The sequence below is a fragment of the Aquarana catesbeiana genome, linkage group LG06 (assembly GCF_042186555.1).
Source record: "Aquarana catesbeiana isolate 2022-GZ linkage group LG06, ASM4218655v1, whole genome shotgun sequence".
NCBI lineage: Eukaryota > Metazoa > Chordata > Amphibia > Anura > Ranidae > Aquarana > Aquarana catesbeiana.
The window spans coordinates 412,311,844-412,329,486 of NC_133329.1; the positions used below are offsets into that span (position 1 = coordinate 412,311,844).

General features: G+C 44.9%; 1 protein-coding gene across 1 annotated transcript in view; it reads left to right on the forward strand.

Moving 5' to 3' along the window:
* The window catches only part of LOC141147293 (protein mono-ADP-ribosyltransferase PARP14-like), a 98,565-nt gene that overhangs the window by 74,847 nt on the left and 6,075 nt on the right, over positions 1-17,643 (forward strand). The window contains exons 12-15 of the mRNA XM_073634502.1: positions 4,519-4,695; positions 7,859-8,065; positions 9,612-10,235; positions 11,905-12,044. Coding sequence (XP_073490603.1) covers positions 4,519-4,695; positions 7,859-8,065; positions 9,612-10,235; positions 11,905-12,044 — 1,148 coding nt within the window. The remainder of the gene's footprint in view (positions 1-4,518; positions 4,696-7,858; positions 8,066-9,611; positions 10,236-11,904; positions 12,045-17,643) is intronic.

Consider the following 17,643-nt stretch of genomic DNA (forward strand, 5'->3'; position numbering starts at 1 on the left):
GTTGAGGGGTGGAGAGATAGATTTGGGAGGAGGAGGAGACTGATGGAGCGAGTTGAGGGGTGGAGAGATAGATTTGGGAGGAGGAGGAGACTGATGGGGCGAGTTGAGGGGTGGAGAGATAGATTTGGGAGGAGGAGGAGACTGATGGGGTGAGTTGAGGGGTGGAGAGATAGATTTGGGAGGAGGAGGAGACTGATGGAGTGAGTGGAGGGGTGGAGAGATAGATCTGGGAGGAGGAGGACACTGATGGAGCGAGTTGAGGGGTGGAGAGATATATTTGGGAGGAGGAGGAGACTAACGGAGCGAGTTGAGGGGTGGAGAGATAGATTTGGGTGTCGTCACCGTAGAAATGATATTGAAAGCCGTGAGAGGCTGACATCAGCTGACCCAGGGAAGAGGGGTAGATTGAAAATAAAAGAGGTCCAAGAACAAAACCTTGGGGGACCCCGATGGAGAAGGGAAGAGGAGAGGAGGGAGTGAAATTGGATTTGATTGACAGCAGCAGGAGCCAATGGCTGCGCTGCTATCAATCTATCCAATCAACGCCGAGACTCTGTGCAGAAGAGGACGCCAGGGGACGCGCAGAGCAGGTGAATATGCTCAGGTAAGTAAAACAGGGGGGGGGGGGGGGGCCGTGACAGCCAGGTGTTTTTTCACCTCAATGCAAAGGATGCATTAAGGTGAAAAAAACACGAACCTTTACAACCCCTTTAACCACTTCAATACCGGGCACTTATACACCTTCCTAAGAATGTCAGAGAAATCCGCGCTTAGGATATTAATAACTGCTACCTCCCTATAGAAAGATTCCACCTGGGTGAAATCCACTTATACACCTTCCTGCCCAGACCAATTTTCAGCTTTCAGCGCTGTCACACTTTGAATGAAAATTGCGCGGTCATACAACACTGTACCCAAACAACATTTTTATAATTTTTTCCCCAAAATTAAAGCTTTCTTTTGGTGGTGTTTGATCGCCTCTGGGGGTTTTTATTTTTTGCGCTCCAAATAAAAAAAGAGCGAAAAATTTTGAAAAAAAAAAAAAGGTTTTCTTTGTTTCTGTTACAAAACCTTCTAACTACATTTTCTTCTTCAATGACGGGCACTGATGAGGCTGCACTGATGGGCACTGATAAGGCTGCACTGACGGCCACTGATGAGGCAGTACTGATTGGCACTGATGAGGTGGCATTGATGATGAGGCACTGATAAGCAGCACTGATGGGCGCTAATAGGTGGCACTGATATACAGCATTGGTATGCGGCACTTATGGGCACTCATAGGCGACACTGATGGGCACTCATAGGCAGCACTGATTGGCACTCATAGGCGGCACTGATTGGCACTCATAGGTGGCACTGATTGGCACTCATAGGTGGCACTGATAGGTGGCACTGGAGGGCACTTATAGGCGGCACTGATGGGTGTCACTGATAGCCAGCATTGATCAGGAGGCACTGGCAGGCATCACTGATGGGCACAGAGTGCCATCCCTAATGTGGCACTGATTGGCATCCCTGGTAGGCTCTAGTGGGCTTACCTGGTGGTCATGAATGGGCATCCCTGGTGGCCATTCTGGTTGTCCTGGGTGGGCATCCTCAATGGCTCTGTACTGATAATCAATGTGCTGTTTATCAGAGCAGACCCCCCCCCCCCGTCAGGAGAGCAGCCGATCGGCTCTCCTCTTCTCGTGTCTGCCAGTGCGAGTGGGGGAAATGCTGATACACGACATCTCCTGTTTACACTGTGATCAGCTGTGATTGGACACATGTGGTAAAGAGCCTATGTCAGAGGCTCTTTACCTCGATCGGAGATGCGGTGTGTCAGTCTGATACACCACACCACCGTCGCCGCGGGCGCGCGCGATCACAACTTATCCTGCTGGACGTCATATGACGCCCAGTCAGGGTAACAGAACCACTTTCCAACCGCCATTTTGCTATTTGGTGGGCGGAAAGTGGTTAAACTGACTTCTTTTGCAGATTGAAGTTCATCCCTTTGATCTGTAGATGAATAAACAGAAAGATACAAAATGAAATAATGTTTTTTTTGGGTTTTTTTTTTGACAGCACCAATTGTCAGGAAAATTGTCCAGTTTGTCAAAGGGGAACCCCACTGACAGCTGAATGATTTATCGGTTGTTAAGGACGTGGCTGCTTGCTGTGGGGGGCACTCAACAGGAGGGAGGGGGCAGGAGCACAGAAGAGGGACCCGAGAAGAGGAGGATCCGGGCTGCTCTGTGCAAATCCATTACACACAGCGGGTAGTTATAATCTTCTCCTCGGCTCAAATACAATACAACCCCCTTCTCACTCACTTCTCAAGAATGCACTTTGCCAGAAATCCAACCTCCAGCACAAAATTAATCAGCTGATTGGACTGTAAGATTTACTTTGAGTTGACCTTTTGTTTCATTAAATCTTTAACGAATTACCGAATCATGTCGAATTCATTCGTTATATCCGCTATAATTTCTTTCGTATTAGTTCGTTATTTTTTTATTCGGATGCGTCCGAAAGATGCAAAAAATTCAGCCGAATTTCGATTCGTTACGAAATGCATTGCACAATCTTACAGATTACCCCCGTCTGTCAGGGACAGTGCTAGCGATAGGGATAGGTTTTGGTGGAGAGCAAGGACTAGGTTCTACCTTCTGAGGAGGCTTCCACTTTGGGTTATACCAGCCGTTCCGCACTCTGCTCCTCCTGGCAGACGCAGTCTACCTACCGCTATCTCTGCACTGCACTGCTGTAATGCCGCATACACACGATAGGATTTTCCAAAAACAAAATCCATGGTTTTTTTCGACGGATGTTGGCTCAAACTTGTCTTGCATACACGCGGGCACACAAAGTTGGTCGGAAATTCCAAACGTCAAGAACGCGGTGACGTACAACACGTACAACGAGCCGAGAAAAATTAAGTTCAATAGCCAGTGCGGCTCCTTCTGCTTGATTCCGAGCATGCGTGGCACTTTGTGCGTCGGAATTGTGCACACACGATCGGAATTTACGACAATGTTGTCGGAAAATTTGAGAACCAGATCTCAAATTTTGTGTGACGGAAATCCCGATGGAAAATGTCCGATGGAGCCTACACGGTTGGAATTTCCAACAAGTTCCCATCAAACATTTGTTGTCGGAAAATCCGATCGTGTGTACGGGGGCATTAGTGTTCCTGGTCAGGTGAGCCTTGACAACCAGGCCTGTTTGTACAATACATAATTTTTGGCAAATTGGGACTCTCTAGAAACGTAAACTGCCGAAATTTTTTTTTTTTTTCATTTTTGTTTTATTCGTTGTTTTTTTTTTTTTTTCCATTTTTCAGATCTTTGTTATGATCAAAATGTATTATTTTAAATAAATTCAGAAAAAAAATAGAATTTGGTACGTTCCATGCGTATAGATGCGGTATACGTTATTTAGAAAATTCGTAAATTCTGATATATTTGTATTCGTTACGTTCACTAACAGGCAGAAAAAATTTGAAAGGAAAATCCAATACCTAAAATTGTAATAGTTTTTAACTATTATTATAGTTTTTCTTATTATTAATAACTAATAATAATAAAAAAACTATGATTAATGGTTAACAAACGTAATAATTTAGTTATAATAGAAATTATCCGAATGTTTATTCTTTCGGATTTTCAAATTTTCGGATTTTCATTCTAATGCCCTGTACACACGGTCGGATTTTCCGATGGAAAATGTCCGATCGGAGCGTGTTGTCGGAAATTCCGACCGTGTATGGGCTCCATCGGACATTTTCCATCGGATTTTCCGACACACAAAGTTGGAGAGCAGGAGATAAAATTTTCCGACAACAAAATCCGTTGTCGGAAATTCCGATCGTGTGTACACAAATCCGACGGACAAAGTGCCACACATGCTCAGAATAAATAAAGAGATGAAAGCTATTGGCCACTGCCCCGTTTATAGTCCCGACGTACGTGTTTTACGTCACCGCGTTCAGAACGATCGGATTTTCCGACAACTTTGTGTGACCGTGTGTATGCAAGACAAGTTTGAGCCAACATCCGTCGGAAAAAATCCATGGATTTTGTTGTCGGAATGTAAACAAACGTAATAATTTAGTTATAATAGAAATTATTCAAATTTTTTTTGTTCTTTCGATTTTCAAATTTTCATTCTTATTTTCAGATTTCCATTCTTTCGAATTTTCGGATTTTTGTTCTTATTTTTGTTCTTTCGAATTTCGGATTTTCGTTCTTTTCAAAAATTAATTTTCGGAAAAATTTGTCAAAAGGTTTTTCAATAATTTGGATGTTTCCGAATTAACAAATATGCCGAATTACGACGAAAAACGAATTTGGAACTAAATGAGTTGCACATGTCTAGTACTTACTGCCCACCACACCATGTTGCACCTATCTGACAGGCTTTTCGGGTTTTCAGGTTTCTTTCTGTATTTATGTGATTTTCACCAGTAGATCCCCATGTCCAAAGATGAGCTTCTACATCATTGTCTAAATATTTATCTTTTTTTTTTTCCAGGAACCAAACCCAACAATGGGTACGTGGTCACACAAGGAGGAAACCTCCATTGTACGAATATAATACATATTTATGGCCAAAGTCAACCACATTTAATAAGGCAATGCATAACAGTAGCCCTGCACATGTGTGAGAGACAACGAGCGACCTCGGTGGCCTTCCCGGCCATGGGGACAGGTGAGAGACTCTCGGAGATCCTGATTTTTCTGTGTCTGAAATACAAACTGTCTGCCATCCCCCATAACCATCCAATTGTATTCAAATGTTTCATCTCCAGCTATCATTTTCCTGGGCATTATTCAGACAATTTGGAAAGGAGAATTGTTTTAAATTTTTTCAGTCTAGACATATTAGTGCATAATGTGTCCAGATAATAAACGCCACCAAATAATCTTAATGTTCAGTCTTAAAGCCCAACTACAGTGCCAACCCCACGCATAAGCAATATATACAGTATCTCACAAAAGTAAGTACACCCCTCAGTCACATTTGCGTAAATCTTTTCTTCTATCTTTTCATGTGACAACACTGAAGAAATGACACTTGTCTACAATGTAAAGTAATGAGTGTACAGCTTGTATAACAGTGTAAATTTGCTGTCCCCTCAAAATAACTCAACACACAGCCATTAATGTCTAAACCACTGGCAACAAAAGTCAGTACACCCCTAAGTGAAAATCTCCAAATTGGGCCCAAAGTGTCGATATTTTGTGTGGCCACCATTATTTTCCAGCACTGCCTTAACCCTCTTGGGCATGGAGGTCACCAGAGCTTCACAGGTTGTCACTGGAGTCCTCTTCCCCTCCTCCATGATGACATCAGAGAGCTGGTGGATGTTAGAGACCTTGCGCTCCTCCACCTTCCATTTGAGGATGTCCCACAGATGCTCAATAGGGTTTAGGTCTGGAGACATGCTTGGCCAGTCCATCACCTTTACCCTCAGCTTCTTTAGCAAGGCAGTGGTGGTCTTGGAGATGTGTTTGTGGTCTCTATCATGTTGGTATACGGCCTTATTATATAAATGAAAAAAAAGACAGAACATTTTTGAAAAAAAAAAGATATTTTCTACTTTCTGCTATATAATATATCCAATAAAATCGAATTTTTTCATAAATTTAGGCCAATATGTATTTTGCTACATGTCTTTGGTAAAAAAAAATCCCAATAAGTGTATATTACTTAGTTTGTGCGAAAGTTATAGAGTAATAGAATTTTTGGTTACTCAGAGATTCGAATGTATCTGAATCTCTGAATGAAATAGTAAAGGAATTTAGTTGAAATTCATTTCATTTCGTTCCATATATTAGTTTTCTAACAAATCATACATTTGGGAGCGATTCGAATTCTGTATGAAGGATAGCTGGTTGTTAAGGAGTGGCCTGGGAAGCCGCGTTCTTAACAATCAATGACACATCAGCTGTCAGCGGGCTACACCACTGACAGCTGAAATGTAAGCAAAAGAATGCCGGCAATGAAAAACGCAGAAAAAAAACCCACAGCAAAATTTTAGGTCCCCCCCAAAATCCATATCAAGCCCTGCAGCTCAAACACCTTCTCCCCATGTTGATGGGGACAAGGGCCTCTTCCCCACAACCCCGGCTGGTGGTTGTGGGGGTCTGTGGACAGGGGGCTTATGGGAACCTGGAAGCCCCCTTTAACAAAGGGTCCCCCAGATCCCGCCCCCATGTGAATGAGTATAAGGTACATAGTACCCCTACTCATTCACCAAAAAAGTGTAAAAAAGTAAATAAAAACACGTTTTTGACAATTCATTTATTAAAAAGTAAAAAATCTAAATATAATGTCCCTCGGTGTAGATACATAGTCAATCACGACACTCACCGCCGACCTGAAAAAATAGAAATAAAAAATGATGGCTCCCGCCGTCTGACAGTTCCTAAATAACTAAGGGGCAGGTCCCCCCAATGCCGACATTGGGTGGCCCTGCCCCTTTGTTATTTAGGCACTGTCAGACAGCGGGAGCCTTCATCAGGTTTAGAGCTTTTTTCTTTTTTTTGGGGTCGGCAGTGGACATCGTCATCGACGTTAGAGGAAATATTTTGTTTTTTTTAAATAAAGGAATTGTCAAAAACATGTGTTTTTATTTACTTTTTACACTTTCTTGGTGAAAGAGTAGGGGTACCCTACTCATTCACATGGGGGGGTGGCATCTGGGGGCCCCCTTGTTAAAGGAGGCTTCCACATTCCTATAAGTCACCCCCACAACCACTAGTCCAGGGTTGTGGGAAAGAGGCCCTTGTCCCCATCAACATGGAGACAAGATGCTAGCCCAACGCGCCCCCCCTCCTCATGTTGAGGGCATGTGACCTGGTATGGTTCAGGTGGGGGGGGCGTCCACCCATTTCCTGGCTTGCTAGGCTGCATGCTCTGATAAGAGTCTGGTATTGTTTTTTTGATGGGGACCCCCACACTGTTTTTTTTACATTTTGGCATGTGGTTCCCCTTAAAATCCATACCAGACCTGAAGGTCCTGCTTTTTTGCCCTCCAGTAAAGGTCCAAATTGCAAGATTTAAACAGCAAAGTTTATTATTATCAAAAGGCAAGAAAAAACAAATAATTATAACAAAATGTGCAATTAAGAAATCTTAAAGTCCAAAAGCACAATGGCTGAGATTAAAAAGCCAGATGAAAGTGGAAGAAACTAAAGAAACTCATAGGAGTGCTTGTGAATGTAGGTTGAAAAGGGAATCCTCCACCTTGTGAAAGCCACCGACACAGAGGTTAAGAAGTACTCTTACCCCAAAGCAGAGACCCTCTAATTATGGAAGGTCACATGAGCCTAGGTAAATGCACCACTGATGAATATCCAGGGAAGACAAAGCAGATGGTGTGCATCCTAAACACAGCTCTTCCTAATCTGGTCTCTGGTCATACCAATACTCCAGCGATAAACCAAATAAAGAAAAAAGGGGCTCTGATAGTGTAAAACCTCTTACAGGGAAATTATTGAGCTAAATATTGCACTTACGTTTCCAAAAAAGTACAGGCAAAATTGTAAACAGCAGCAATCGGCAACAGATACGGAAAAGCGCAATCACAGGTCTGTGTATCTCCGCCCGACCGGTTTCGTCACAAATGGACTTCTTCTGGGGCATTGGAGGGGGAGGGGGTCAGGGGAGCCCTTCATGGTTTCTTGCACCGGGGTTCTGATGGTTCTAGTGACGCCTGTAAAATGCAGTATTGTTTTTGTCGTTTTTAGCTGATAGGATAAGCCACATTGAACTGCTTATTGAACAATGGTGAGGAGGATGAGGAAGTCTGTCATAATGTAAACTCTTAGTCACTCTCTTCTCCTTCTCTCGCCCTCTCTTTTTTCAGGTGTCGGTGCTGTGTCCTCTTCGGCAGTGGCTGATGCAATTCTAGACGCTGTGGTTGATTTTGTGAAATCTAAATCAGCCGTGACTGTCCAACATGTGACGTTGGTAATATTCCAGCCACAAATGTTAAAAGATTTCCATGACAGTATGAAGAAGAAGGAGCCACCACCTGCAGCCAAACAACAGCTTTTTTTTTCTTGGATCACATGTAAGTGCCAGAATTTTTTCTACGTTACTGTGCCGATCATTCAGGGATGTTCTTTGGATAAGGCTGCAAGTTGTTCCCCGGTGTGAGCTGCTCATGTCATCTCTGTATATGAAGATCTCCTGATAGCACACAAGTTCTGGAATTAGCATTGTAATTGATTTGATCAGACTTATAACTAGGAGACAGAAAGTTTCACTGACTTCCTTTGCCATTAACAAAGATCTATCAGACAGGAAGTCTTCCTTTATGTATAACTGTCCTTCTACATTGTACACAAATTCTGTTGTAGCGTACTCCCGAAGGAGCCACTGAATGGATAAGCCCTCCTAAACTGCAACACCCCTATTCAATAAGATAAGCAACACCAAGTGAGATGGACACTATATATAAAACACATGGGCGAGCAGAGAGAAGCACCAGGGGGAGGCGGGAGGGGAAAAAACCTTTAAAAGCAATCAAGGGACTAAACAGCTGCTATGATGGCTTTTACTTCCTTGGGCGGGAAGTGGTTAAACTGTAATAGTCACAAAGAATGCAGCAAGAGCAGCTTGGCAAAGGATAGTATAAAATAAAGCAATCCTCAGTAGGAAGGGTAGGATGGTAAAGTCTCTGCAAATTGTTATGAAGAAGGATGGGATAGTCCTACAATAACTGTTTCTGCTGGCTTTGTTGGGGCCCTTACAGTGGTGGTGCAGTTGGTGGAACTTGGTGATTTCCGCCTGCTTTCAGTCAGGAGGTCAACTATAGAGGAGGCATCTGAAGCGGTTCACTCCCACCAGACTCAGACCAGTCTCAAACCAGTAGTAGTGATACAATAAGTTTAGGGAGGGTGGAAATGTAGCAGTGCTGACTAGGCACGGTGATTCCCAGAAAGCAGGAGGGTAAGACTGTATTGACCTAAAGTTTCAGTTTCTGCTGTACAATGCATGCAATGGGTTGACAACCCTCTCACCAACTCTGCACCTCAGCCGTAGGTACTTGGGATGGAGGAGTCCCTCATGGATTGATGTCTTGAGCTTTGGTGAACCCACTCTCTGCCACAAGAGATGCAGAATGTAGACTAGCGAACCCACTCTGTACTTTTGGAGATGCAGAATGGAGACCGGTGAACCTGCTTTGTACTGCTGGAACTCTATGGAAAAGCTATGCTAGTGAGCAAGTGCACAGAGGGTTCACCACTCTGCCCTGGCTGGACATCTGCTTCCTATTCTGGTTTGGTGCCAAGTGCCCCAAACCTCCCAGAGCGGTTCACAAAAATCCCCCTCCTTTACCTGCCAGGTTGCCAGACACTTGGGAACTGTAGTTTCCCCCCCAGCAGGGGAAGCGGTTTCACCTATGCATAATAAAACTACACCTCCCATAATTCCCTTCTCAACAGCATCTTCTCTTCAGTGTCCCAAGTTGACCAATTAGAAGAGGACTTTTTGTCACACAATAACAATCTGGTGAAGTTCATCTTAACTTTCGCTTTCTTAAAAGGGCCAGCACCTGGGTACACTGTTATTGCTTTATGTCTTACCCCGATATTCTTTACTCTCTGTTATAGCGGCCATTTTTGGTACAAGCCAATCTGATCAAAACAACGATGGTAAAGAAGAGGAAGAAGAAGAACCCAACGTTTTTGAGCTGAGAGAAAACATTGAGCCGGCCATTATCCACCTTTGTGCAGAAAGCCGTGAATCTGTGAAAGTGGCCTCAGACTGGCTCCAAGATCTCATAACAAAGGATCAGCATGACAATACTATCACAGATACTTGGATACAGGACTTAGATGATAAGGACCATGGCATTCTGGCTCAGCTTCAAAGGGAACATGGAGTTTGTATTATGTTTGACTCACCACAGTCCACCATTGGGGTGACAGGCCACGCCAAGGATGTTATGGACGTCAGTAATAAAATCCAGGAGATGATAAAAGGTGTGCGAGATAAAAAGACACGAGAACGAGAGGCGGAGCTGTGCGGTAACGTGGTGGAGTGGGGATATTACAAAGGCACCAACTTTATTCCCTTCGACAAAAATACCAACTTGGAGCTGGAAAAGGCTTATACTAACAGCAGTGCTGTGGATATTCATATCGCCGGTGTAAAATGCAAGGCAATTACAGAGCGAGGAAAAGCAATCAATGCCAATGGAAACACAATTAAGCTTCAAAGGAATCCAAAAAATGGTAATTTCCATTCTTTCGTATTCAGATATTCTTAAGTGATGAGATAAATATTGTTCATTATTAGCTCTAACGAATAGAAATATAAATGAATTGCCAGCCTTGGGAGCTCTTAGTGGTCACACAAGTAAGGGCTCCCTATATAATGCTGTAGAAAGGTTTTCATGCTGAGAATCTGGATGGCCAAGATACAGTATGATGCAGACCTCCAGATTAAACATGCCCATAGACTTTACATGGCAGTCTCCCAATACAGCGGTCGTCAACCACTAGTCCATGGACCACTGATGGTCCATGAACAAATTTTGGTGGTCCCCAGGAGTTTGGACGCAAATCAACATTGTGGTGGATGTATAGCGCACAATGTTGCTTCCAGTGTTGTTCTCAATGCGTGCTGACAGTCAATACTATCAGCGCGCTATGATACCTGATGCGTCATCTGTAGTTCCGGCTCCTGTGAACTCAGAAGGAGGCTAGCATGACAGGAGGGGGGCAATGGCACAGGTGAGGGAAGTGGGACAAGAGGAAGGCAGTGGAACAGGAGGTGGGCAGCATCACAGGAGGTGGGCAGTGTCACAGAAGGGGGGGCAGTGGGACAGGAGAGGGGCAGCATCACAGGAGGTGGGCAGCGGGACAGGAGGAAGGCAGCATCACAGAAGGTGGGCAGTGGAACAGGGGTAGAGCAGAGTCACAGGAGGTGGGCAGCATCCCAGGAGGGGGGAAGCGGGACAGGAGGTGGGCAGCATCACAGGAGGGGAGCAGCGGGACAGGAGGTGGGCAGCATCACAGGAGGGTGGCAGCGGGACAGGAGGTGGGCAGCATCCCAGGAGGGGGGCAGCGGGACAGGAGGTGGGCAGGAGGTGGGCAGCATCCCAGGAGGGGGGCAGCGGGACAGGAGGTGGGCAGCATCACAGGAGGGGGGCAGCGGGACAGGAGGGGGCAGCGGGACAGGAGGGGGGCAGCGGGACAGGAGGTGGGCAGCATCCCAGGAGGGGGGCAGCAGGACAGGAGGTGGGCAGCATCACAGGAGGGGGGCAGTGGGACAGGAGGGGGGCAGCGGGACAGGAGGGGGGCAGCGGGACAGGAGGGGGGCAGCAGGACAGGAGGGGGGCAGAAGGATAGGAGAAGAGCAGCGGAACAGGAGGGTAGCAGCATCACTCTGATCACACACACCTTGAAAAGCACCAGTCTTCCCAAATCTCACCTATCCTGCAGCGGTTCCTTCAGATGTTGCCAGTGTAGAGTGTCTGGTGCCAGGAGGGATAGCACAGATTGCACAGCTGGGTGCGCCCCACCATTTGTGATTGGAGCCTGCATGACAGTGGGCCCCGACCACTCCCAGCACACCTGGATCTGCCCACTGCTCTTCCCTCCTCTATATCCTTGCAGGTCTGCTCTGACAGCGGGACATGCAGACTGTCCCACCTGCCTACTGCTCTCTCCTTGCTCTGCCGGTAGCCTAATACACAGCAGGCAAACTAAACGCTGCACATCCATGGTGGAGGAGTAGGTCAGTAGGATGACAGAGGGAGGTGTTACCTGCAATCCATTCTGCAGTGTGTGACAATGATGGTGTCCTATTGGTCGGCACTCTAAGATTGATATCAATGTACGCTGATGTGTGATAATTGTGTTCTACAATGAACCCAAAATGTAACCCTTCATATTACAGCCGAGTCCCTCGTAACCCCCCCGTATTGGGATAATATGGGCAAAACTCAGCTGAAGGTGGTACCATTGACCAGCAGCAACTTGGACTACTCAGAAGTCGTGGGACTCTTCACACAGACGTGTCAAATGAGAATAATTAAGGTAATACTGAAGGTTAAAATCTGTTCTGTTAAGACATAATGGGCTCCATTCACTAAAGCAGATTGCGTGCGGTATTTAGGTGTCTGGACACATTTTCCTAAAATACTGCATGCGATCCTGTAACTGTCAATTCACTGTACCCTTTTGCAGTATTTACTGCAAATCGATGAGAACGCTCGGTAAATACCACATAAAACAGCGTTAAAGTCAATTCACAAAAGGAAATTAATACATTTTAAAAATGCATATGGTAATTAAGTAGTGGTCCACGCATGCAATAGTTAGAGAATGAGTATGATTTTAACAGGTTGTCAGGATTATTGGGGTTAAAAGAATTTAAAAAGGCCTGTATATTGTATAAGTGTAAGTTGAATCAGAGTTCATGATTACTCAAGATTGTCTCACAAGGAGACTGTGTAGTCTTGTTTGTATTTTTACCCCAGGTCATAAATCTAGAGCCTTGGACACCTAAAGATAAGAAAATGGTAAGACTCATATTTCACATGAGCTCCCAGAACTAAAATTTCTTTGCATGAAGGAGAGAAGGGGGTTTATTCAAATATAACCAAATGAAACGTATCATATTATTACTCAAGTACAAGTAACATATGAACCAAAGTAATGTGGTATTATTATATTGAAGTACTTATATACATAATTAAGCTAATAATGTCACATATATTAGTTTATGTATTTTATTAATAAGTGAATCTTTCATAATATTTTCATAATGTATTGTCTGGATATTCATAAAACCCAATAATGCATAACTGAGGCGGCTCTAGGCTTTGTGAGGCCTTTGGCAAAACTAAGACATGAGGCCTCACTCACGCCCATAATGGGAAAAAATAATTCAAGTGATAAAAATGGCTGCAGAAAGATGCATGGATCTAGCACACAGGTGATCAGCACCACTTCCAGGGCACCCTCCTCACCTGTCAGACATATGCAGCCAATACAGCATCTGGGACCCAGCAAGGTGACAACTAGTGGCGGCCCGTCCATTAGGGACGCACAGGCGCTGCCCCCCCCATCCATGCATCTGGCCCCCTTATCTACACGCAGGGTACCGGACGCATGGATTCCAATAGGGGGGGGGGGGGGGTTGAAGAACGTGATTAGAGCCAGAGGCTCGAATACAGTGGTGGCTAGTCCTTAAAATTTTTGGTGGGGCGCAAACAAATTGATCAATTCTGAAAAAAAAAAATGAATTGCAGCCTCACTGTGCCCGTCAAATGCAGTATCATTATTGTGCCCATCAATTAGAGCATCACTGTGCCCATCAAATGCAGCCTCACTGTGCCCGTCAAATGCAGCCTCACTGTGCCTGTCAAATGCAGCCTCACTGTGCCCGTCAAATGCAGCCTCACTGTGCCCATTATGAGGGATTCCCACCATCCCTGTGCTGAGTTTCTGAGTCTGTACACCTGTGCCCATCAATTGCAGCCTCACTGTGCCCATAAATTACAGCCCCACATGCTGCAACCAGTGTGGGCAGATCAGCGGTCCGGTTTCCTGGGCATCCAAGGTACCAGCAATATGTGGCAAGCTGTAGGGGAACCGCTGGCCAGGAGTTCACACCGCCATGCTGAGACCTTGCCCTCGTTCACAGGCAAATTAGGCGGCTGCGAGGCCCCTGTTAGAGCGAGGCCGAAGGCGGCCGCCTATTTTGGCTACTTAAAGAGCCGCCTCTGCATATATATATTATTAAGATAAGGGTTACAAATATGAGATCCTATGAAAAGTTTGAAAGTATAATATAAGCTGTATTTGTGAAATAATACACTGGGTTAAATTCCAATGATCTGAGTTTCTAGGAATTTAACCACCTCAATACAGGGCACTTTCACCCCCTTTCTGCCCAAGCTATTTTTTAGCTTTCAGCGCTGTCGCACTTTGAATGACAATTGCACGTTCATGCTACACTGCACCCTAATGAAATTGTTATCATTTTTTCCCCACAAATAGAGCTTTCTTTTGGTGGTATTTGATCACCTCTGCAGTTTTTATTTATTGCGCTATAAACAAATAAAGAGGGACAAGTTTGAAAAAAACACATTATTTTTTACTTTTTGCTATAATAAATATCCAATTTTTTTTTTTAAACAAATGTTTTCCTCAGTTTAGGCCGATATGTATTCTTCTACATATTTTTGGTAAAAAAAAATTTGTAATAAGTGTATATTGATTGGTTTGCGCAAAAGTTATAGCATCTACAAAATAGGAGATAGATTTATAGCATTTTTATTTATTTATTTATTTATTTCTAGTAATGGCGGCGATCTGCGATTTTTATTGTGACTGCGATATTGAGGTGGACATATCGGACACTTTTGACACATTTTTGGGACCATTCACATTTATACAGCGATCCGTGCTATAAAAATGCATTGATTACTGGGGGTTAACACTAGGGGGCGATCGAGGGGTTAATGTGTGTCCTAGGGAGGTGATTCTAACTGTGGGGGGAGGGGACTGACTGGGGGAGGTGACCGATCGGTGTCCCTATGTACAAGGGACACACCATCGGTCTCCTCTCCTCTGACAGGACGTGGATCTGTGTGTTTACACACACAGATCCACGGTCCTGCTCGATTACTGGGCAATTGCTGGTGCATCGCGGCTGCCGGGCACGCGCATCGGGTCCCCAGTGACGCGGCGCGCGCCCCCTAGTGGCTCGGGAAGGCGGTCACGTCATATGACGTCCGCCCAGAACGGGAGCTGCCTCGTCCCACCGTCATATGACAGTGGGCAGGCAGCTAGTGGTTAACAATACAAGCTAATTGTGCGGGGAGATTTTCTCAACCCATATATTTCAAAAGGGCTCCACAGTGTCTGGAGGGAATTGGCACATGATTGTCAACTTTAGACAATGAATGGTTTTCTGCTAAGTCTAAGTCAAGGGTTTTCATAAATTGACATAAAAGAAAATAACATTTAAAGTAATATCTTATACAACACTGCCCCTGGTGGTGAAAATATTAAGAATTCAAGATGGCCGCACATACGTGGTTGTTATGGTAACATGGGAACACCCCGTCATTTTACACCATCCATTACGTAGCAGTGACACACACACCCACTTTTTGGGTGGGATAAAAGTGGTTACACATAGCATGCTAGGAAGATAGGAGATTAGAGGATTCTAAATCTGTATTCTGTAGGCTCCATCAGACATTTTCCATCATAATTTCCGAGACACAAAACTTGAGATCTGGATCTCAAATTTTCCGACATCAAAATCCGTTATTGGAAATTCCGATCGTGTGTACACAATGCTGACGCACAAAGTTCCACGCATGCTCGGAATCAAGCAGAAGAGCCGCACTGGCTATTGAACTTAAATTTTCTCGGCTCGTCGTACGTGTTGTACGTCACCACGTTCTTGACGTTCGGAATTTCCGACAACTTTGTGTGACCGTGTGTATGCAAGACAAGTTTGAGCCAACATCCATCGGAAAAAATCCCATGGATTTTGTTGTCGGAAAGTCCGATCGTGTGTACGGGGCATAAGTGTTACCAAGTCTAAATTTAACAAGTTATCATTCAAGTATTGAAATATGGTATTGTGTAATAAGAGCTTGTGTAGAAATGTGAATATCATTGGTATCATCATAATTCTTTGATATTTAAAAGTACGTCCATTTTTTTTTGTATTATCACGAAATATACCTGATATTATTTTACACTGTATTTTAGTTAATAAAATATATATTTTTAGCATATCATTTGGGTCACTTGTCTTCAAAATAGCCTGGATAAACGAACTTGAATCACTTGTTAGTACTTGTGGAAAAATGCAAAGCCTCCCAAAACAAAGATTTGCATAATTTCATAAATACCATACTGTTTTATTATTTCAGTATAAACATTGACAAGGTTGTTAAGGAGCCAGCAGCTGCCAAGTCCCTAACAACCATGACTCAATGTGAAAAGAATTGCTGGCATTTAACCACTTGACCACCGGGCACTTAAACCCCCTTCCTAACCAGATCAATTTTCAGCTTTCAGCGCTCTCACATTTTGAATGACAATTACTCAGTCAGGCAACATGCTACCCACATGAAATTTTTGTCTTTTTTTTTTTACACAAATAGAGCCTTCTTTTGGTGGTATTTGATCACCTCTGGGTTTTTAATCTTTTGCGCTATAAATGAAAAAAGAACGACAATTTTGGGTAAAAAAAAATGCATTTTTCTTGGTTTTGGTTAGAACATTTTGCAGATTAGAAATTTTTCTTCATAAATTTTGGCCAAAATTTATACTGCTACATTTCTTTGGTAAAAACAACCCAAATAAGTGCATATTATTTGGTCCGTGAAAGTTATATTCTACAAGCTGTGGTGCCATTCACTGAAAATTGATCTCACCTGATGTACTGATCTTATTTCTTGAGACACTAACAAGCCAGGAAAGTACAAATACCCCCCAAATGACCCCTTTTTGAAATTAGACATTCCTACATTAGGCCTAAGTGCCAAACCTTCAAGGTAAATATATAAATCAAAACAACAATACATATTGAATGCATTGTTACACCTGCAAATAAATCAATTCTTAACCACTTCTGGACCGCCGCACGCCGATGTACGTCCTTACTTTGGGGGCGGATATCATTGTTATGCACCAGTGACAATACACATTAACCCCTTCATGCATATTACAAAAATACCATTGGCAATTTATTAACCGCCCCTTAGCTCCCCCCCACAAAAAAGGAGTTAATGCATTCACCTGCAGATGGCTTACTATTGCTTGGTTCCTCCTCCTCCTCTAGATCACACTCGCAGCTCCGGCAGCACTCTACGCTCCTCTCCACTGCCACCTCCTGGCCGGCCTCTCAGTGACGTCACGCCGGGACGGACTAGGAGACGCCTGTCGGGCGGAGATTGCTCCACCTGACAGGGAATTGAAGGGCTCGTCTTCACTTGTGGCGGGTGCAGGAGTGCACTCGGCACAGTGTTGCAGCCAGTGGCGTTGCTAGGGGGTGGCTTTTGGGGCTATAGCCCCTGAATTTGGGGCCCATAGCCCCGAGTCCCAGGGGTCCACAACAACAGGGCCACGGCCCGCTACCGAGCTGTGGCAATTCTGCAGCAGTGCGGCGGGCAGCACGGGAGAGCCGGAGACCAGGCAAGCGGCACAGGAGAGCCGGAGACCAGGCAAGCGGCACGGGAGAGCCGGAGACCAGGCAAGCAGCACGGGAGAGCCGGCTGAGCGAGAGAAGACATCATCTTTCACCGCCCACCCTGTATCACCGCTGTTCCGCTCTCACTGTGCAGCCACGGGCAGCAGAGAAATGACATCACGTCTTACTGCCCGCCCTCTCTCTGGTGACTGTAATGTAAGGGGGATCTCTGGGGACCCTGATGTAAGGGGGGGCTCTCTGGGGACCCAGATGTAAGGGGGAGCTCTCTGGGGACCCGGATGTAAGGGGGGGCTCTCTGGGGACCCAGATGTAAGGGGGGGCTCTCTGGGGACCCTGACGTAAGGGGGGCCCTCTGGGGACCCTGACGTAAGGGGGGCTCTCTGGGGACCCTGACGTAAGGGGGGCTCTCTGGGGACCCTGACATAAGGGGGGGCTCTCTGGGGACAATGACGT